At 34.2% G+C, this 23,722-nt stretch overlaps 1 protein-coding gene across 1 annotated transcript; it reads left to right on the forward strand.

Annotated features, from left to right (window-relative positions):
• The first annotated feature begins 527 nt into the window (after nucleotides 1-527).
• On the forward strand, nucleotides 528-22,399 carry LOC108331930 (histone-lysine N-methyltransferase ASHR3). Its single transcript, XM_017566958.2, has 11 exons — nucleotides 528-963; nucleotides 1,049-1,195; nucleotides 1,590-1,754; nucleotides 2,189-2,215; nucleotides 2,529-2,646; nucleotides 2,828-2,921; nucleotides 3,360-3,453; nucleotides 3,597-3,675; nucleotides 3,892-4,063; nucleotides 13,452-13,532; nucleotides 21,959-22,399. The coding sequence occupies exons 1-11, from the start codon at nucleotides 715-717 to the stop codon at nucleotides 22,119-22,121; spliced, it is 1,389 nt and encodes a 462-aa protein (XP_017422447.1). The 5' UTR covers nucleotides 528-714; the 3' UTR covers nucleotides 22,122-22,399.
• Nucleotides 22,400-23,722: the final 1,323 nt, after the last annotated feature.

The raw sequence follows: 23,722 nt of genomic DNA on the forward strand, positions 1-23,722 counted from the left end.
TTATAATCACTACACATATACAGGTAGATGTTTTACATTATTTTATAAAAATAAGTGAAAACATATATGCTATATGTTTATTTTTTTTGTATTCATAATTATTTATTTTTATAATAAAAAACAATAAAATTATCATTATAATTATAAAATTAAATATAAATATTTTTTATAAATTTATTGTAAGTAAATTTTATATATTTTGTAGACAATTTTTTAACTAAAAAGTGGTTAATTTAAAAAAATAACAAATTAAAAAAATGATTAAATTTAAATAAACAACCACTTATTAATAAAATAATTATTTTAATTTTAAAATAAATTTAGTTAGAGAATTCCCTTTTCATATATATATATATATTTATATATATATATATATATATATTTAACCTTTCAACAAACTGTTTCTCTAAAAAAAATATAAGTTAAATAAAATTTAATTTCTATACCCAAAACTGTCGAATAGCCACTTTTGTCCCTTTATATTAGACAGAGGAAGGTGCAAGGAAGGATCTGGCAAAATAGTAAATATAGATTTGGTGACACGCATCCTTCGGTATTTCACCGCTTCCTCTGAAAATTCAGACTTTCCCGCCCATTTTTTTCATCTTCCTCCTCCTCCTCTTCTTCATCTATCTTTCGCTCTTTCTTTCTGCATTTTTTCTCCCTCACTCTCCCTTCGCTTCTGTCGGCAAGTTTCTCCTAACTGTTTCGGCAATGCCAGATTTAGGGAACCTCGTTCTCTCTTCCACTCTCACTCTCTCTCACTGCTCCTCCGATGTCGCCGAAGCTCCCGTCAAAACCCTACCCAATGCCTTCGCTTCCGAGCCCGCCTTCGAGCCTCGGGTTTTGAAACGCACCCGCGGCTCCCTGGATCGGGTCAAGAAGCCCGCTTCCGACAAAGCTTTTCAGGATCGCCTCAAAGATCCCTTCTCTCATCCGTTTCTTGTTGGCGCTCCCAAATTGGTATTATTTTTTTAACCAGCTTTTTAATTTTTTTTTTTGATTAATTGATTTTGCATGCAACTGACTGTCACTTGCGTGGGTTCAGTGGGAGTGTTGTTTTTGCCGCCATTTTATCTACCCTGGGGAGGAGCTGTTGTGTTCGGTTCGCGGATGCGACGCGCGGTGCCATTCTGAATGTGCAAAAGATTCTGGTGGAGCTACCAGTCTGAAAAAGTACAAGTGTCCACAGCATGTAGGTTTTTAGTGAATGCAGCATTGGTTTTTCTCGTGTGAATTATGGTTTTCTTCTGATCAATGAAATTTGTGGAAGATTAATTGGATGTGTAATTTATCATTTTTCTGATACGTAGTTTAACACACTGAGTGAATTTTAGAGTATTTGTTTCTTATGATGAGCTCGGGGAGGTATGAACACACGTGGAAATGGAGATTGGTCAGTTCTAAAATGTTGATGTGTGTGTGCTAAACTCTTCCATAAGTACACTGTCAAACTTATGAATAACTCTCATTTAACAAGAGCTTAGTGAATAGTTATTGAATTAAGCTGTTTGCTGCAACCACAGTCTTTTTCTTTATTTTTGTCTTCTTTGTCTTGCAATTCTCTTACCAAGTTCTTCAATGAATAGGTATGCTTCATTTGCAAGCAAAAAAAGCACTTGAGGTGTGTACGTTGTAAAATTGCGTTCCATAATAAATGTGCACCGTGGCCAGACGCAGTGTTGCCGCTAAAAGATCATCCTGGGCTAGCTGTTTGCTGGAGGCATCCTTCTGATTGGCGCTTGGATAGGAAGGTCAATTTTTTCTTTTCACCAGAATCTTTTACTGTTTCTGCTTATTGTTTATACTGCAAACTGCTGTATCTCTTTCAGCTAGATTCCCGGCCATATTCAAATTCAGTTATTTGTTCTGCTTAGGATATCTAATTTTGCGTTTCTTTCTTTACCCACTTGGATATCTCCTTTTATAAATATCTCACCGTGATGGTTAGATATTGCGTATGGTTCCAGTGGCTCTACACAGTCATAAGCTTTCTTGATGTTTAAATTGATTTAGTTGTCACATGTGCAAAAATATACTTTTTAAGGTTTTACTGCTTCTGCTTGGATTAATATATTTGTAGAGCCTCACTTGATTTAGATATATCTTTTCAAAGTTTTATTTTTTTATTGGTATTTTTCATTGATTAGGCTGGCTGACAGGAATGTTGTATTTGTTGGATGAGCAGCCTGATGCTTCAACAAGTGACATTTCGGTAAGGCTTGTGAAAAATATTTTACATCTAATGCACTTATGTACGTGTGTGTCTACTGTTCTGACTTTTTGTGATATTTATGGATGTAAGATGAAAAATATATAGCTTGTTTGAGAAAGAAAGGAATCTATATTACTAAATTAATTAATGCGAAATTATGAAGGATTCTGTATTTTAATTTTAATTTTAATGACTTTGATTGTTCATTATATATGCTGGTTTCTTTTGAATGAGTGAAGCCAGCTACTTGCATAATACCTTTTGTAATGTTGCTAATATAAGTTTTTAAAATTTCCACTCACCTTTTTTCCAGGAAGTATTCTGTCGCTTGCCTCTTCCGTTTATCAGTGAGGAGTTTAAGATTGATTCCACCTGGAAAGACATGGACAGTAAGATGGAGCAGCCACCAGCATATGTACACATAAGACGGAGTATCCTACATGTTTTCTTGTGTGCTATAGTGAAGCAGCTATTGTATTCAATAAAATTAGAATTTGCGTAGTCCTTTTAGAATGTTAAGTCAAACAACTTGATTTTGCTCTTGGTATAATTAATAGTTTTGAAGTTAAGTACTACACTGCTCATCTTGTTGCTAGCCTGAATTAATATCAGATATATACTTAGTAAAGAAGAAACGTAGTAATGTGGATGATGGTGCAGGGTGCACCAGTTGCAGCTCTACATGTTCTGATGATTGTGTGTGCAGGTACATGTATCAGAGTCTTTTTCTTTTGGATGAAACTTCTTTTGTAAATGTGGATCATGTAGAGATAGTGTAGGTCTTTTAATTTTAGTTGACAATGAATTATTTTTCTATTGCTTATTCTAGACATAAATGATTTTTAACAGTTGAAAATTTGTTGATCCTAGACATGAAGGATAGAAATATTGATGCCTGCTACTCCTATTGAGTTTACAAATTATAGAGAAATATTATTTGTGTGGTCTATAAAATTATGATCACCTTCTCCCTTTTAATGGAAGAGGTTGTAGTGTTGTACACTGACAATTATACACTTAAAATAACGTGGCACATTATATGACATGTCACTGTAATTGGTTGTGAACATGTAAGACTAATATAATAGTTTATTAAGATTTAATCAACAGGGTTATACATTAATTATTGCATATCATCCATCAGGGTTCAATGCATAAGTTGCTCAAAAGCGTGTCGCTGCTCTGAAAATTGCAACAATCGTCCATTTCGCAAGGAGAAAAATATCAAGATAGTCAAGGTGTGAAATTTTACTGCATCAAGATGGACACAATATATTTATATTTTGAAGCATGTTTTTATTTTTTTGTGGGTTTCTCTTCTATTAATCTTAAGAATTAAAAAATATTGATATAAATTATCAAATGTCTTATTTTTTTATAGACTGAGCATTGTGGATGGGGAGTGGAGGCTGCTGAAACCATTGATAAAGGTGGATTTATAGTTGAGTATATTGGAGAAGGTAGTTTCTATATGGCTTCTAGTTTCATATTGTCAAATATTATTTGTGTCCCCTTTCTTTGGTAACCATAATTGAGTGTGCCCTTTATAAAATATAAAATGTCATTTAATCAGGAAAGTTTTAAAAGCATATGATCTTCTATACCACATGTTTTCTGTAGCTTATGTCTTTATGCTACGTCTTTAATCTATTTAACTAGAAAATTTTATGCTGCAGTAATTGACGATGCTTTATGTGAGAAGAGGCTCTGGGATATGAAATACATGGGTGTACAAAATTTTTACATGTGTGAGATTCGGAAAGACTTCACAATTGATGCAACTTTCAAAGGAAATACTTCACGTTTTTTGAACCATAGCTGTGATCCCAACTGTGTTTTGGAAAAATGGTTAGTGTCAAATACCATCATACTCATCCTAGGCTGCATTTTTTTTTCACTCTTCAGAGACTAATCAACATATTCGATATTTCCTACTGGACCAAATTATTATTAAAAACTTGTGAGAAGTATGGCCTGATATTATGTACTTTGATTTCCTTGATGTAATCAAATATTATTTTACAGGCAAACTGAATATTAATAGAAACTCAACCCTTGGCATAGATGTGCCGATATCTGAAAAAGAAGGTTCATTATAATGGTGTGCTTATTGCCTTATTGCCTCCGAAAGAAAGCCCTAAACAATCCCAGATTACAACATGTACTCAAATAAGATATGCTTACTATGCATGCTTTTAGATCAGATACTGAATTACTGTTTTTTTTTTTTCATTTCAACTTCTTAGAAAGTGGCTGGTATAGATAGCATTTATGCTGCCAATCGTGTATCTCTGTTAATCAAGACAAAAGGACATGGGATGCGTTTCTTAGATTATTAGATTTCTTTTGAATTCTTCAGTATGCCATAAGCTATCTTGAGTCCGGATGTGTTTCTAAAATAGCCAATATGCTCTTTGGTCCTTTTTATAAGAACCAAATATAGTGTTTGATTTGGTCCTTTATATAAAACCAATCTGGTATGTCTTCCACATTAATTGTTTTTCATAAAAATATCCTTAATTACGAGTCATTTTCTGAGTTCAAGTAATAGAAAGTAAAGTATGTTAATGTATTAGGCTCTGTGGGAGTTTAACTTCGTTTTGTGTATAGAGCATTTTTTTTTTAAATTTACTTTGATTATTCACATGCATAGCTAGCAAAAATTAAAGAAATATATATATATATATATATATATATATATATATATATATTGTGTGTGTGTGTATATATATACATGATGTGAGATTAAAAAAGTTAAAACAATTGTTTTGAAAAAAATGTCTTGTTAATGTTGGGGATAATTTTGGAAAATCAATAAATTTATAACAAATTTACGATAGTAACCAAATTAATTCATTTTTTAATTCCTAATGAATTAGTTAAGTAAGTCTATAAAAAGGATCGTGGGAGTTAGGGATGACAACGGGTCGGGTCGGATACGGGTAGTGCCTACCCACAACCTGACCCGCCGGATAAAATCGTATCCGCTGCCCGATCCGCTACCCGCTGGGTACCTGTTTAAAAAATACTTGCAGTTATTTTAAAATCCGCGGGTACCCGCAAAAAAAAATATTTAATACATTTTAAAAATAAAATTAAATAAAAATACAAATATATATATATAATATAAATTAAATTAAATGTAAATTAAAATTTAATTTTAATAAAATTTAAACTAATAAAATATAATTTTAATTAAAAAATATAAATTATTTATTTTTTAATTTTTTGCGGGTAACGGGTACCCGCGGGGCGGGTAATATACTACCCGTACCCGACCCGTTTAGAAACGGGTATTAAAATATCCGCTATCCGCGGATAGTAAATATCTGCGGATAGTTATTACTTGCCATGGATTTTACTCGTGGGTACCCGTGTCCGCAGGTAAAATTGCCATCCCTAGTAGGAGTCTTGTTATACATTGAGAAAAACAATCCTACAATTACCATTTCCCCATCTTCATTACACTGTTATTTTTAGTTTGTAGATAGAGCATTCTCTGTAGCATAGCTTGTATATTGCTATATGGTGTGATTTGTGTTCAATATTATGCTTTGTTGATTAATTGGTCTTCTATAAAGCTATGCTGCTATATTCTAAATGAGATTGAAGATGTATTTGACCCTTTAAGACCATTAAGACTAATTTGCTTCACAATTTGTAAGATGTAAATTCGTTTAAGTCTTATTCAAAACATGGGCTAATTGGATTCTGAAGTTCCAATTAATTAGATTATTTTTGAAGTTTGTTTGTGTTATTAAACAAAACTGTTTTTAGAGAACAATGAATAGAAAAATTTGAGCCTCTTTATTTCTGCAAATTTATAACAAAAGATACAAAGGAGCACTCTCCTTTCTATTGGATTATTCCAGTTACAAAACTCTTAAAACTTCCAAACTGATTCCTTTTCCCTATAAGCTTCCTCTAAAAGAGATCCTAACTACTAACAAACTATAGTGGTACAAGCTCCTAACAAACTATAGTGGTACAAGCTCCTAACAAACTATAGTGGTACAAGCTACCGTACATGTTACATATCCGAATAGGAGACATAATTAAACACGATCACAATAGGTAGAAAAGACAATGAATGAATGATAATAGATGAATGAATCTCTTTTATTGATGGTAATATTTGAATAAACAAAAGTAAACAATAATTGGGAGCATAACCTTCCTCATAGGAGCATAGTCGCCTGTCAACAAACTCAATAATCAAAAGCGTAACCCTAACAATAGACTCTCCCTCTATTTATACTAATTGTTTCCTGCCCATCTTGTGCTAAATCTTTCCTCGGAATATTGTTCTAAATAAAATATTTCCCAAGAATATATTTCCCTAAATAAAATATTTTCCTAGAATATCGCTCTAAAAATTTTGTCTAGAATATTACTCTAAATATACTAAATATTTCCCGCCTATCCTAACTGCTACAACAGTTAGGATAGTCGCTCCTCAACCGGTCGGCTCAAGTTCTTTTATGCTTCTCACTGTTTGGCTCGAGCTCTCACCGCCTTTAGCCGTTCGGCTTGACTCCTCACCGCCTTCCACCATTCGGCTTGACCGCTCTCTGCATTCCATCGTTCGGCCTTACCTCTCCCCGCCTTCCACCGTTCGGCTTGACCTCTCTCTGCCTTCCACCGTTCGGCTTGACCTTTCTCCGCCTTCCATCGTTCGGCCTGACCTCTCTCCGCTTCCATCGTTCGGCCTTCTCCTTCTCTCCTATACCTTCATCTCTCATATACCTTGTATCCTAACAGTACATTTGTATTCTTAGTTATTGTTTTAAAACCTTCTCTTGTAATAAACATGTAATCCTGTCTTATTGTTAACATGTTGCATTTGTTTTTTCCTAACAATGCCACCCTCCTCAGAATTAACCTTGTCCTCAGGGTTAAAATCAAGAAATTGATTTTGAATAGTAGATAAATCTTCCCACGTGGATCCGTCAATTGTTTCCTTTCCATTGCACTAACACATGTTGTATTGGAGTAACATTTTTAGTGATCTTGCGTCTTCCTTGGATGTAAGCTTGAATGAACAATTTGATAGTTCCTTGCAATTTTAGAGCAACTTCCTCTGAATGTTTCCCTTTGGCCTTCTTAAGCCAAGATACTTGAAACACAAGATGAATTCAAGCTTGTGGTAATTCTAATTTGAAAGTTGTTGAAATATATTGTATTGTATAATTGGACTTTTAGGTGTTGGTCCATTGTTCCTTATATAGGACATTTTTGTGTAATAGAAACTTCAACACACACAGTAATAATATTTTTACGATTAGATTTTCTCTCTCAAACTTTCACATGGTATCTAGAGCAGGTTAGGGTTTGCCGTTCGCCACTGCTCACTGCTCGCCTCCGCATCCGCCGTTGTTCACCGTCGCTGCCATCGCCGTCGTCGTTGCTGTCCGCCGTCGCAGCCTTTTCTCCGGCGAAGTTAAGGGTTCAGTGTGCCTCGACGAGCGCGACCCATCCCTGGTGGTCGCCGCCTCATCCTTCTCGCGACGCGCCGTCACGCGTCATTTCTTTCTGACCTCTCTCGGGCGCGTGGGCTTCACGCGCCGCCTCTCCCATATCAGATCTTCACCACGCCACTGCCGGTCGTTTTGCCTTCGTCTCCTGAGTGTATTGTGGTCTTTGATTTGCTGTTCCGTTGAGGGTTGCTTCGTTTAGGGTTTCTTCCCACAATCTTTTTTTCCCCTCTTTTCTTGTTTGGCTTTATAATGGCTGGTCTTGGAACACTGTCTCTCTCTGCTACTCCAACCATCACTTCTGCAAAACTCATTTGGAAAAACTATCTATCTTGGTCTTCTTCTGTGGAGTTATGGTTTCTTGGTCAAGGATACCATGATCATCTTGAACAAGATGTTTCCACCGTTCCTGAAGAAGAGAAATCTCAATGGTAGAAGCTTGATTTTCAACTATGTGCTGTCCTATGGCAATTTGTTGAACAAGAAGTCTTAGAAATTTTGAGACCTTACAAAATGTGCTCCTCCTTTTGGAGAAAAGCTCAGGATATCTTTGCTAACAATGTGCAACGTCTCTTTGATGCAACTCAAAGAGTGACTTCCCTCAAACAAAACAATCATGATATGGTTACTTACATAGGAACGACCCATGCTGCTGTAGAAGAATTGAAGAATTTCTTTGTGGCTGATGCTTTAGAAGGCCTAAACAAGAAGCTTGATAAGTTTTACATGGTCTTAATTTTAAGAGGTCTACATTCAGATTTTGATCATGTTCGTGATCAAATGTTAGCTGGTGATCAAGTTCCATTAATGGACAGCTTAGTTACTCAACTTCTTCGGGTACCTTCATTAGTTAAAGACGAAAGTTCAATTGGTGGTATTGAAACATCAGCTATGGTAGCACCACAAGGAAGAGGAGGAGGCAGAGGCAACTGAGGAGGACGTGGTGGCCGTGGTATGCGTCCTCAGTGCACATATTGTAAGAGGATAGGCCATACTCGAGAGAAATGTTATGCCTTACATGGATATCCAGACAAAGTCGCTCATGTTTCGAAATCTGATGATCTCGAACCCAAAATTTCAAATGAAGAATACCAAGAATTTTTGAAGTATAAGTCTGGAAAATCTTCTAATCCTGACCAATCCTCTTCCATGTCCAATGTGTCAACTGCCTGTATATCTCAATTTGTGGAAGGTCACAATCCATGGATCCTTGACTCAGGTGCCTCAGACCATATCTTTGGTACTATTTCTTCATTTTCTTCCATGTCCTCTCAGAAAATCCCTCATTTCATTACTGTTGCCAATGGATCCAAAGTTGCATCTCAGGGAATTGGCAGAGTTTCCTTATCTCCTTCACTAAATTTAAATTTTGTTTTGTATATTCCTCATTGTCCTTACAATTTAATCTCCTTGAGCCAATTGACTCGTTCCTGAAATTGTTCTGTAACCTTTACTGCTAATTCCTTTGTTATACAGGAACATGGTACGGGTCGCCTGATTGGAGAAGGACATGAGTCTTGAGGACTTTATTTTTTGAAACATAGCTCTTCAGTTTCCTGTTTTACCACTTCATCCCCAAAACTTTTGCATGATCGATTGGGCCATCCAAGTTTATCCAAGTTGAAGATGATGGTTCCAAGTCTCAAGAACATTCAAGTCTTAGATTGTGAGTCGTGTCAATTAGGAAAACATGTTAGATCTTCTCATCCTAAAAAGTCTAAGACACTATGTAATTTTCCTTTCTCAACTATTCACTCTGATATTTGGGGACCAAGTCGTGTTACTTCTTTTGGTTTTAATTATTTTGTAACCTTCATTGATGAATTCTCTCGATGTACTTGGGTTTATTTAATGAAAGAGAGATCTGAACTTTTGTCCATATTTGTGTCCTTTATTAATGAAATTAAGAACCAATTTGAGAAGACAATTAAAATCCTTCGTAGTGATAATGCTAAGGAATATTTTTCTTCAGCGTTTTCTTCATTCTTATCTTCCCAAGGAATTTTACATCAGTCAACATGTCCTCACACTCCACAACAAAATGGTATTGCAGAGAGGAAGAATAGACATCTCATTGAGACTGCACGTTCCTTGATGTTGAATACTAATATTCCTTGCATCACTGGGGCGATGCAGTCCTCACTGCCTGTTTTCTAATCAATAGAATGCCTTCTTCCTCTCTTGAGAATAAAATTCCTCATTCTGTCATTTTTCCAAATGACACTCTATATCATATCTCCCCACGTGTATTTGGGTGTACATATTTTGTCCATAATGTTTCTCCAGGTCTTGATAAGCTATCCGCAAAGGCTATTAAGTGTGTCTTGGGATATTCTCGTCTTCAGAAAGGGTATAAATGTTATTCTCCCCTCCACCAAGAGATATTATATGTCTGCTGATGTCACGTTCTTTGAGGATACACCGTTTTTCTCGTCCTCTGTGGAGGATCGTTCATCTGTTCAACAAATGTTTCCTCTACAATCATGTGATCCCTTGGTTATTCCTACTTCTATACCTCAAACTCAAAATGTGAATGACATTGTTCCTCCTCCTCTTCTCACATATCAGCGTCAGAGACAATCTCAAGCTCAGAACAATGAAGATCCTCTAGACTCATCTCCTCCTCCATCAGCTCACCAGACCATGGATTCTTCATCCTCCTCGTCTTCTACTGACTCAGATGATAATTTGCCCATTGCCCTTCGGAAAGGTATTCGTTCTACTCGTAATCCATATCCTGTTTATAATTTTTTGAGTTATCATCGTTTGTCTTCTACCTATTTCTCTTTTGTTTCCTCCTTATCCTCCCTTAAGTCTCCTAATAATATTTATGAGGCACTTGATCATCTTGGATGGCATCAAGCCTTGGTTGATGAAATGCAGGCCCTTGACCACAATGGTACTTGGGACCGTGTTCCTCTTCCTCCTGGTAAGAAGCCTGTTGGCTGCCGATGGGTTTATGCTATTAAGGTTGGTCCTACTGGTGAAATACATCGTCTAAAAGCTCGTCTAGTAGCTAAGGGATATACTCAAGTTTATGGCATTGATTATTGTGATACCTTTTCTCCTGTGGCTAAAACCAGTACAGTTCGTATTTTACTTGCTATGGCTGCCATTCGTCATTGGCCACTTTACCAGTTGGACATTAAAAATGCCTTTCTTCATGGTGATCTGGAAGAGGAGATATATATGGAGCAACCTCCTGGGTTTGTTGCTCAGGGGGAGTCTGGGTTAGTTTGTAAATTACGCCGTTCCCTCTGTGGCTTGAAACAATCACCTCGTGCTTGGTTTGGTAAATTTAGTCGGGTTGTGCAAAATTTTGGATTGAAACGATGTGAGGCGGATCACTCAGTGTTTTATGGTCATTTTTCTCCTGACAAATGTGTTTATCTCATGGTGTATGTTGATGATATTGTTATTACAGGGAATGACAACACTAAAATTACTCAATTAAAGAATCATTTGTTCAACCACTTTCAAACTAAAGATCTGGGTCGTCTAAAATACTTCCTTGGTATTGAAGTGGCACAGTCAAAAGAAAGTGTCATCATTTCACAAAGGAAATATGCTCTTGATATTTTAGAGGAAACAGGCTTGACAAATTGCAAGCCTATTGATAGTCCTATGGACTCAAATCAAAAGCTAATGAGAGATCAAGGTGAACCTTTCTTAGATCCAGAGAGATATAGAAGGCTGGTTGGAAAACTCATATATCTTACATAAAAAGAAATCCAGGACAAGGATTGTTGTATGAGAACAAGGGAAGCACTCAGATTGAAGGATATTGTGATGCAGATTGGGCTGGTTCTCCAATTGATCGAAGATCTACTATAGGATATTGTGTTCTACTTGGAGGGAACCTTATATCTTTGAAAAGTAAGAAACAAAGTGTTGTTGCTAGATCTAGTGCTGAAGCTGAATACCGATCTATGGCTTTGACTACATGCGAACTTGTGTGGATCAAGCAACTTCTCCAAGAGTTGAAATTTTGTGGAAATGAGTCGTTGAAACTGTACTGTGACAACCAAACAGCCCTTCATATTGCCTCCAATCCAATGTTTCATGAGAGAACAAAACATATAGAAATTGATTGTCATTTTATTAGAGAGAAGTTGTTGACTAAGGAACTTGTTACTGAGTTTGTCAATTCTAATGAACAACTCGGAGACATTATGACCAAATCTCTAAGGAGGCCTAGGATTCAATTTATATGTTCCAAGCTTGGTGCATATGATCTATATGCTCCAGCTTGAGGGGGAGTGTTGAAATATATTGTATTGTATAATTGGACTTTTAGGTGCTGGTCCATTGTTCCTTATATAGTACATTTTTGTGTAATAGAAACTTCAACACACACAGTAATAATATTTTTACGATTAGATTTTCTCTCTCAAACTTTCACAAAAGCCACTTCACTGAGTTGCTAAAGTACCAAATATGATCCATAGTAATGTGGTAACAGTTTGGGAAGAAGTTGATTAGATATAGAGGTCTGACTATGTGGTCAAAGTTTTAAATATACCAAATCATCTAGTTTAATCTTAGCAGGTTTATATGTCTTGGTGTGAGAGAGGTGAAGTTCCATATTGACTAGAGATAATACCAATTTACATTATATAAATGCGTGTAAATCTCATTTTACAAGCTAGTTTGTAAGGTTGATTTAGACTCAAAGTCCCCTTAACATTTATGTTTTCTTTTACCAAAGACATGTTTGTTCTTAGGTCTCCTTCCACTATTTGTTGGCCTATTTCTCCAAAGTATCCACTACGTTTTCCATTATGCACTCAGATCTTGAAGGTTAGTTTAAATTGTTAGGAAACATCACTTTTTGAGAAAAACAATGAAGAGTAAATTTGATTCACCACACGTACAACAAAAGATACAAAGAAGCACTCTCCTTTTCACTAAGATTATTCCAGTTACAAAACTCTTTAAACTCCCAAAAGTAATTCCTTTTCCCTCTAAGCTTCCCATAAAAGGGAACCTATTTGCCAACAAAATATTGCTGTCAAAGCTATCTTACAACTGTATTCTTAGTTATTATTTTTAAACCTTCTTCTATCCTATAATAAACCTGTAATCTTGTGTTATTGTCAACTTGTTGTATTTGGTTGTGCCTAACAGTTTGCCTAGGAGGTAGGAAATTTTTTAGGGAGGAAGGTTGGCCAAAGTTTGTTATATATGCAACATGAGAGGATTTGGCATGTTAGTGCACAGGCAACTTAAATTAGTAGCTTGACAACCTGTAATATAGTGAAATAGTTTCTTTATGCTTTTAGCAGGAAGTATAGAGAGCATGAGGCAGTCAATTTCCTGCACAAGTGAATTGTATGTTCCATATTGTTCTACAGGAGTTTGTTAATGCTCATGTATGAAACATATCTTTCTTTTCTTATACTGTGTTCTTAATTTTGTATGTTCTCAGCTTAGAATTTGTATTCTAATATAGAATTCCTGACTTAGGTGTCCATTAAATTTTTAGTACTAAGTACCATGTTCCCCTAAAATAATGTTTTTATTATAAGCCATACACTGCTATTGATGAAGTGGTTTATATTTTTGTGCTTAAGTTATTGACATTTAACTTGTTAATTGGTAGGTTTTCTACTTTATGATAATCTTCTTTGCAGCTGATTGATATGTTGTATAACTAGAATAATTTGGCATATTCACTACCATTTAACAAAATGAAACTATTTATGTATTTCGTCGCAACATCTGTTTTATATTTAGGTCTAAATTTATCTGGTTTCTTCTAGGCAAGTAGATGGTGAAACACGTGTGGGTGTATTTGCTGCTCGTTCAATAGAATCTGGAGAGCCATTAACATATGATTACAGGTAAATTTGATCCTACCTTTTATGCTATGGTTGAGAGAGAGTTGACAATTCTCTAGAAGTGGACTAGAAAATGGTGACATGTCAAATTTGACTGAATGGCTCATTACTAAGAGAATCTTATTTAATAATAATAATCTTTAATGTTATACAAGGAAACTTTACCTAGTGCATAACTAATTTAGTGCCATTTAAATATGTCAATCAATGAAATAAAGCAATTAAACCAACTTCTCTAATTTGTGCAATTTTCTTTGAGTAAATATTGCTGGTGGATCTTGAAGCATCAATTTGCCTACCAGAAGTTGATGGCGAGGTGAGACATGGCCTTAGTAAAAGACATCAACAATCTTCAGATTGTTGGAGACATGAGGAAGACACATAAGGTGGGCATCATAGGATTCATGAATATAGTGACAGGCTACTTTGAGTAAAATACCTTGAGCAAGAGTACTTAGTGAGTACCTAATTTATTCAGTGAGCGTCAACCAAGTTTAAAAGAGGAGAGTGCATTAATTGACTAGTTGAACAAAAAAGCAAGGTTGAGATGAGTAATAATTAAATAATTGATGTTGCTAACCCATTGACTATATAGGGAAGGATTAGACATGGGTTTTCCTTCATCTTTATAGTGCTTTCACATTCACTTCCACGGGAGTCTGGGTAAAATTGGCATTTTACAATCTAGCCTAAGTGATTAACTCCTAAAAGTTGTGAAAAAATGTGTAGGTAGTAAGCAGTAATATGGAATTACTTTTCTTGATATAAAAGAGAAACAATGCATTGGTGTTTTGAAAAAACGAAATCCTTAATAAAAGGAAATAAATCTGCTAAAATAAAGGAAAGAAATCTCCAGATGTAAAGACTCTGAATCTTGAGCAAATCTACAAATCCCAATCCCTTATTTTAGGGATTTCTTACAAACAAATCTATCTATATTTATTGTACAGTAAATGTGCAATATTTACATCCATTTTTCAACCTAAGTATATGCCATAATTGCTTATGTAAAAGAGTTAACTTGTTAGAATAGGTCTTGTATTACCTATGTGTAGATCATCATATTATATTTATTTCTCTATTGATGTAAGAATCCATATAAATGAATGAATTAGCTTAGAGATCACTGAACTCTCTTTGTCATTTTTCATATTTTCCAGTCTTAAGTTTGTATCAAAGCAGGTTGAGTTTGCTCAATTTGTCATAATCTGGTGCATTCTTCACTTTCTGTTGCTGTCCACCATCAATAGCTGCATTGCCTTGCTGCTTTTGAGCAGTTGTGTCTATCTTGTCTAGAAACACAAAACCCATTACATGTTATTGTCTGTTGCTATTGCCCACTGACTTTTTTTCAAAAGAGTTGGATCTGAAGTGCCCATCTGAGCAATGGAGGATCCTACCAGTCTTGGAGGCCATCTCTTCCCCGTGCAACAGTGTGTATTGTCCATGCACAACCTTTTGACCACTACAACAATTTCACACCACCCTTTTTGCTCTCACTAACTGCTTTTCTTCCAACTTGTCTTCATTTTGTATTGGTTCACGCATAATCATAGTTGAATACCTTGCAGATTCCTTTCTTTTTACCTGCCTTTTTTTTTTAAATGGCCATTGGCAGACCTGCCCACTTTTTTTTTTTGTTCTCGAATAATTTCTTCAGACCTTATGTTGAAAATTACTTGTCTTGGTCTTCATCAGTTGAGCTCTTGTTTCCTGGCCAAGGCTTCCATAATCATTACCATTTGACAAGGTGGAACAGTGGAAGAAGATGGATTTTCAGCTTTGTATCCTACTATGACAGCCTGTGCTACCCAATATATTGGGAAACTCTTGGAGCAATTAAAATTTGTAACTCCTTCTGGAAGAAGGCTGAGTTTTTTCTTGCAAATGATTTCAACACCTTTATGATTATGCTCATAAACTGGAATCTTTGAAACAAATACATGATGACATGACCTCCTTATTGCTAAAGCCCAATAAACTATTGAGGAATTGAAGATATTTTTAGAAGTTGATTCTTTAGAAGAGATTAAGAAGTTGGATAAGTTCTACATGGTTATAATTCTTCATGCTACACACCCAAATTTTTATCTTTTACAAGACCAAATCTTGACTGGTCAAGAAATTCCATCAATGGAAAGTCTCATAACATGAATGCTTCGTGTTCTCACTCTCATTACCTTAAATTTGCATGATTTTTTGAATCATTTGTCATGGTGTGTACTCGCAGAAGGGTGGCTACACATATAGAAGAGGATGAAGTGGTTGTGGTCATCCTTAATGCTCTTATTGTAAGAGGATTGGAGACAACCAATGTCTCCAAATCTAATATGGTGGATCCTAAGTTTTCTTATGAAGAATATTAGGAATATCTTTGGGTAAAACCAAAGTTTGTGTATTCTTGATTTAGATGCTTTTGATCATGTTTTCGGTAATACTTCTAAGCTTTCTTCTCTTGTAGAGTTTTTCTTTTTATTACTTTAGCCAACAGGTCCAAACATGATTCTTAAGGAGTTGGTCAATTCTCCTTCTCTCCTTCCTTGAACATAAATTACATTCATCTTGTCAATGCTTGTCCTTGTAACCTCATTTCTTAGTCAATAGTATTGAATGTCTTGTACTTTTCATGAGCATGGTATACGATCTAAAGGGCACAATCATTGATTTAATCATTGTTTCCAAATGATTATGTTCTTTATAAGCCTTCATGTGAAGGGGCATATAATCAAATTGAGGAAGCAACACTTGATCAAAGTGAGGTGAACTATGTTTTTGAAAGAAGTACTGTTCTTTAAAGAAATACAAATTTGATTAACCATATCATCATAACCTACATAACCTTTTTCACATGAACTATTCCGAAAAAACACATTGAGCAGGTTGTTCAATGAGTGTAAGACATTCAAAAGACGATAGATGAACGAAACAACTAATAGATGTAAATTATGATAACTCAAATCTTGACCAAATAGCTAATAATATAGGTGTTTTTGGAAGATAACAAAAATAATAAATAAAAAGCGGAAGCAAAAAGCCAGATCAAATCTACCCTTAATAAATAATGTGTAACGATAAGATGCACAAAACAGAGATGGGAGAGATCAATTGACACTAAAATTTTTAATGTGAGAAAACCTTAATGTGGAGTAAAAATGCATGGGACCTAGTCTAGAAAAATCTTCCATTATTAATAATTAATCAATATACTTCACTCCTCTTGGAACTTTCAAGGATCAATAAAAAAAATATTCTCTTCACCAATAAGGTGGATAACAACACAAAATAATACCCTATTAGGTACTTAATTAAACAATAGAGAACCACTCTCTAGTGGCTTCTTTTTCACTCTTTGGTCTCACCAAAGGCACTCTTTGGTGGCTTCTCCTTTTTCTTTTCGCAACACTCAAATTTGAAGGAGTGGAGGATGAATTACACACCCTATTGAATCTATCTTGGCTTTTGGGTATTTATAAAAACAACCTAACTAAGGAAAGGAAAAAGAGTCAAGCTTTTGGTTGTTGTGCAAAGTAAGTTAATGCACTCATGGATTGTATGTAGGGACAAACTTTTGTTGATATTGCGGTAGTTAGTTTGCTTTCTTTGGAAAAATTTCACTTGCAAACAAAATTTTCTTCTTAAAGTTAGTATGGGTCGAATAATTGGTGACCCATTTGCAAATCTTCCCCTTGCCAATTAATTGGGGACATAGTCAACCAAACTAACTTCCTCCTTTCAAATTGCAAATTTTTGTAAAAATAAGATCTTTCTCATTATGTCTGACCCATTCTTGTCAATATTGATTTTCCTACAATCTTCCACCAAGTGTGAGCCCTTTCACATTGGCACTTCCCCCTTGAACTAACCATTAGTACCTTTATTTGTATCGTCCTTCATTATAATGGGGCACACATGCTTGACCTTCCATCAGGAAGACTTTTGATACAAGAATTTGTCTAAGTCAGTCACCAACACTAACCATCGACATCGATACTTGTTGTTTGGATGATAACAAAATAACAAGCCAAAGCGAAAACCTAGATGAAATCTTCCCTTAATAAATAATATGTGTAATGATAAGATGCATAAAATAGAGAAGGGAGAATTCAACAGGCACCAAAACTTTTAATGAGGGAAAGCCTGAATATTGAGCAAAAACCCACGGGATCGAGTCTAGAAAAGTCTTCCACTAATAATTATTAATGAGTCCACCAAAACTCCTTTTGGAACTTTCAAGGATCGACAAGAAAGAATATTCTCTTCTCAACAATTGGTATCAAAGTCTATGGTTAGTGTTGGTGATCGGTTTAGATGAGTCCCTCTATCAAAAGTCTTCTTGACAAGAGTCAGACAAGCATGTCTCATTATAATAAACGACAATACAATTAGTGGTACTCATGGTTAGTTCAAGAGGGAAGTGCCAATGAGAAGAAATTGACACTTGAAGGCGGTGATTGTTGGGAAATCCATACTAACAAGAATGGGTCAATATGATGACTAAGATTTTACATGCAGAAAAATTGCAAACTCTAGGGAAGAAGACAGTTTGGTTGACTATAGCTCCAATTAATTGGTGAAGGGAGATTTGTTAGGTGGGTCACCAATTATGGGCCCACACTAATTTTAAGAAGAAGAAAGTTTTGTTTGCACGTTAAATTTTTCCACAAAAAGCAAACCAACTACTTCAACATCAACTAAAGTTTGTTCCATCTTACAACTTGTGAGTGCATTTAGCTTACTTTGCACACCAATCAAAAGCTTGTCTTTCTGGTTTTCCTTCGTTCAGTGTATTTGTGTAAATACTCAAAAGTCAAGCCAAATTCAATAGGGTGTGCAATTGATCCTCCACTCCTTTAGCTTTGAGTGTTGAGAAAAGAAAAAGGAGAAGTCACTAGAGAGTGCCTTTGGTGAGGTTAGAGAGTGGTTCTCTCTATTGTTTAATTAAGTACCCATTGGGGTACTTTCTTGCATTATCCACCTTGTTTGTGAAAAGAATATTTTTTCTGTTGATCCTTGGAAGTTCCAAGATTTGTAAGTATTAATTATTATTAGTGGAAGATTTTTCTGGTCTAGGTTCCTTGGGTTTTTCCTCTATATTCAAGTTTTTCCATGTTAAAAGTTTTGGTGCTTGTTGATTTCTTCCTTCTCTTTTTTGTGCATCTTACCATTACAATTATTTATTGAGGCAAGATTTGATCCGAGTTTTGGTTTCCGCTTGCTTTTTGTTATCTTCCCAACAATGGGGACACATATTCAGATGGTAACGTAAGATAAACAACAATTTATAAAGTTTCTACCCAAAATCTAAAAGGCATCAAGGACTGTAGATGCAAAGTGCATACATGACAATAGAAATGATGGTTCTTGTTAGAATCTGTTTTATTAGCTTGTATTATTTCTATCAGAATCTGTGTTTTATTAGTTGTATTGTTTCCTTATTTAGCAGATTACAATTATAGTGTATGATGGGAATATCCCTTAATCCTAGGGATGTAGTTGTCTAGGTGCTATTATTATACTTCCTAAAATAGCTTTCTAGTCTTGTATATATAATTCTATTCTCATCATAATTTAATACATCAATTATTCTACCCTAAATTGTGAGAGATCTATTTCAGCCATTTCAATATGTTGATGTCTACAAGGACGTGAAATGTTGAAAATTTCATGAGAATTTAGGATCATAAGTTTGGTCTTTATTTCAAAGAAAGGCATGTTGAAACAAATATCTTAAAATTTGAGTGTTAGGGTGGTCTAATCTCTTATGCTGCACCTCAATCCAATTAGCAATCGTTTTACAAGCCAAAAACAAGGTTATAGGACGAGGAAATAGTCCTCACGCTTTAGCTCCCTTCATGATCAGTTTCTGTGACACTCGATGTTGTACAGGATAAGCATTTCTTAGAGAAAAAGATATTGTAGTTATCATGTACTAGGTATCCAACTGAAATCAAATTAGTAGATGATCAAAGTGACAAACACATTCTGAAGCTTTGGTACCATAGCAAATCTGATTGATTACCTCGCGTCATTGAGAGACCCCATTTAATGAGAATCTTTAATGTTATGCATAGAAACTGTGTATAACTGTACAAGGAAACTTTGCCTAGTTTACAACTATGCAAATCCGTTAATGAAATAAAACAGCCAGTAAATCAGCTGTTCAAATGTACGCAAATCTGTCCAGGCCATCAATAAGAAAGAAATAAATTAGGGGTCTAGCTAATCCTGTTTACAAGACTTGGCAAATATTAAAAGTGACATACTAGAGTTTCTTTCAATTATGTTATGTTTAACTTTTCCTTTTAAAAAGCTTGAAAAAGTTAGGCTAAATACCATCTGTGGGTCAAAGTTTATATACTGTGTTTTAACATGTCTAGTTAAAAATAGTGAATGGATTTTGGGTTGTTTGGATTAGGAATGAACAGTCAAAATAAATATGAAGAAAATTTGATAGAAATAAAGAAAAGTGTTGTTCGGATGGATAGAAGTAAAACTAAACGTAGTGAAATTTGTATACCCTTATATAGATGAGTTGAAAGAGTAAGGAAATAAAGAAATTATACTGAAATTATTTGTAGATATGAAGTCTATTGGTGTGGCATAAGTGGAAGTTAATGTTTTTGTTGGGGCGCGACATTTGTCAACAATGGAAATACCAAACTCAATCCACATCGAAGTTACTACAACCTCTAGATCTATCGGAACTGATTGATTTTATCACTACACTTTCCAAGTTTAAATATTGGTGATGGTTGATAGACTGATGCCCATCTTCTTCCCCTTAAGCATGCCTTTCTTAGGTAATGACTGATTTTGACTGTTAAATTGAAAGGGACAACCTGTATTAAAATATATAAGATCGAATATCTATAATATTCTTTAAAAAAAAATCAAAATATAAAAAGGTTTCAATTATTACGCTATTTTTTTTTCGAGATTGTGATGAATCTATCACAATTATAATCATGATTGTTTTTATCACCACTGTTCTTGTTAGTGTCACCATTCCCATATTTGCCGCCAATGCAATGACTGCCACAGCTATCACTGTATGAACGTTGGTGGTGGTTGCAATAGTTATCATGACATTGATGTTAGCAGTAGTTGTTGCAGTGGTTTTTGCAAAAGTGACACTGATCATCATGACATTAATGATGATTGTAATGAGAATAATAACAATGACAATAATAATAATCTTGTAATAATCAATGTGGATAGACAATAATAATCCGTGGATGTTGAACATGTTTGTGGTGGTTTTACAATAAATTTGAAAGAGTGATGAGATGATCTAGTTCTTTTAGAGTCTGATATTTTTGTTTGATTACGTTTTTAGAAAATTTATTGTATGTATTTTGATCCAGTCTTTCTATTTAATTTATCAGTTTAGATTATTAAACTTCTTTTTACATAAAAAAAGTATATTCTAATATGATGATAATATATATCTTTAAAAGAATTCTTCCTCATCCTATATACATGAAAGAAAGAATATAGAATAATGTACTGACCCTTCTTAGACATGAATAGAACACATCACAAAGGATGAGGACCTATAAGCTTAAACTATTAATTGAAAATACAGGACACCGGACACTATTAATGTTTAAATTATAGGGGACGAGAGTTGCATATACAATTGGAAAAATTCTAATGAAATGAGTAGAATAATAAAATAAGATGATGAACTCAAATTTTTTTAATTTTTTTTGTGATTGCATACCTAAAAAGTGAGACATTATTTTATTTTATATTGTACTTCCTCTTCTGCTAGTTAAAAGACTAATAAGCATTTAATAATACCAATGTACCTCATCTATTGTCTGCATTGTTAAAGTTTCAAAAAGGTGTTGACGTGTAAATGCAACAAAAAAATAGGTTTTTAAATTTTAATTAAAAAAGGGTTAGACAAGTTAAACAGTGTTTGTACAAATAAAATGTGGACGTTAAGAGACCAGAGAATAAAGTTTCTTACTTTCAGTGAGGCGCAGTTGGAGACTCCATTAGAGTGGTATGGGTTGGTAAAATACTGCACTGAAGTGCAATGTTGGCTTAAACTCCTTTCGAATGCCCTGCCTGGGCATGAAACTAGGCCAGAGTGCAATAGATTGGGCAGAAACTCATGCTCTAGGTTAGAAAGCTTGCTTGAAGAGAGAAGATACCAATGTCTTTGAATACTACTTGAGTGAAAAATGGAGCAAAGACTGTCCCCACTTAACTTTTAGCTAGTAGGAGTCGTGAATTAGCTGCAGCCCCATTCTCCTTTCAAACATATGTCTTGTATTTCTTTGACTAACTAAACTAGTAACATAGCTAACTAATAACTAAAGGATCTATCAGATAATTTTAATTTTGTTTACTCTGCAGTAGCTTTTCTCTGAAACTTCCAACAATAGAGATTTAATGTTATGTGGTTATTGGCTTTGTAGATTTGTACAATTTGGTCCAGAGGTTAAATGCAACTGTGGTGCAGCAAATTGTCAAGGCTTTCTAGGGACCAAAAAGAAGATTGGCAAGCTAGATTTCTGTTGGGGCTCTAAACGCAAGCGAACATCATCAAATGCTTGCATTACGCTGGTAACAACTGTATGATATGCCAATATATTAAGTGTATCCATCACTGTTGTAATGTAGACAGAAAAGTGAAAAGGGATGGTCGGATGGAGAGGTCTGGGTGTAAGAAAAGATGGCAAAAGAATATCTCAAATATTCTGTTCCATTGTTGTAGAGGGAAATGCCAATTTATTGATTCAAGATTTTGACAGCGTTGTCACTCAAATTTTCATCCCAGGAATTAAAACATGTAAATTGATATTTCTGAGATAGCACACATCAGTGTTGAATAATGACCAGTATCAAATTTGTGTTTGATTAAAATTTGAAGTATTCTTATTTCTAAATCGTGAAGGATGGTGAAATCAATTTTACCAATTAATCGAAATGTACTGTTAGGCTGGAAACTGAAGTACTTCCTAAAAATGGATGAAGAAGGATCAACAATGTTACATAAGATCTGCTTTAACTGATCGGAGTAGTAGATACTACAACTTTTTGGTTTACTAACAAATTCCTAACCTAATATTTTTTTTAAAAGCACATAACAATTTGATTTTTTCAAATTAGTCTTTTAATCTTGTAAGATTATACATTTAGGATACTTAAGTTCTTTACATGGTTCTAGCCATTGGTAGGGAATATAAAACAATAATCTTTATCAATACTGTTATGTGCATGTAAGTTTAATTCTTTTAACTATAATAAAAAATAAAAGGGTCATTATTATAATTATGAAAATGAATTTAAATAATTCTAATAATTTTGTCGTAGATAGTTTTTATTTATTTTTTAGATGTTTTTTTAATCACAGATGGTTATTTTAATTTTAAAAAATTGTTTAATTTAAAAAATAACCAAATTAAGAAAAACAGTTAAATTTTAAAAAAATGGTCAGAATAAAATTAGTAAGAAAATTATTTTAGTTTAGAAAATAGTTACTTAAATGAATAAGCTTGGAAAAAATATGTACTTAATAGTTACAAAAACAATTGTTTATTAATAGTTAAGTTATGACTACTGTTTACAGCACAATTTCTTATATGAAGTAAAGATTAAAATATGGATTTTTTTACATGTTTATTGTCTCTTAAGATGAAATTCTATAAATTGTTTTTTAGTTCTTTCAACCTGATTTTAATAAAATCATCTACTTGCATAAAAATATTTGCAAGTAAAAATTTGTTATTACATCTAAGAATTTTATTGCAATTTGTAGTTCTTAAGTGGCAAATGATAGTTTATTCAATGAAAAAGGAGGGTCAAAACGTACAAGTTTCACTGTAGTATTGGCTTTTTTTGTTCAGTTCTAGTCACTTTTTCTTCCATTTTTTACACAACAATTAGAGTTATATCTTGTTCAAGAACACTTTTTTTTTTTGCAATTATTTTTTTAGGTTGAATATATGCTTTTCAAATTAGTCAAACAAGACTTTCATGAGGGTGTCTAAAATGATGAAGTATATGACGCTGATTAATATAATAGTATTATGACAATTAATTTATTGTTTAAATATTGGAAGACATATTAGTTTTTGAAATGATTTCTATTTATAGTTTAATTTTATGCATGTTGAACAAATCTATTATCTTTCAATTAAACTAAACTAATTAACTTTTTATTCATTTTCTTACTTTTA

Source organism: Vigna angularis, chromosome 4, assembly GCF_016808095.1.
Source record: "Vigna angularis cultivar LongXiaoDou No.4 chromosome 4, ASM1680809v1, whole genome shotgun sequence".
NCBI lineage: Eukaryota > Viridiplantae > Streptophyta > Magnoliopsida > Fabales > Fabaceae > Vigna > Vigna angularis.

Bases quoted from the DNA above. Each gene is read 5' to 3' on its own strand.
- LOC108331930 (XM_017566958.2), top strand. From the start codon at position 715: ATGCCAGATTTAGGGAACCTCGTTCTCTCTTCCACTCTCACTCTCTCT. The intron at 2,922-3,359 runs GTACATGTATCA...ATCATCCATCAG, and splicing joins TCTGATGATTGTGTGTGCAG to GGTTCAATGCATAAGTTGCT. The intron at 13,533-21,958 runs GTAAATTTGATC...TTGGCTTTGTAG, and splicing joins CCATTAACATATGATTACAG to ATTTGTACAATTTGGTCCAG.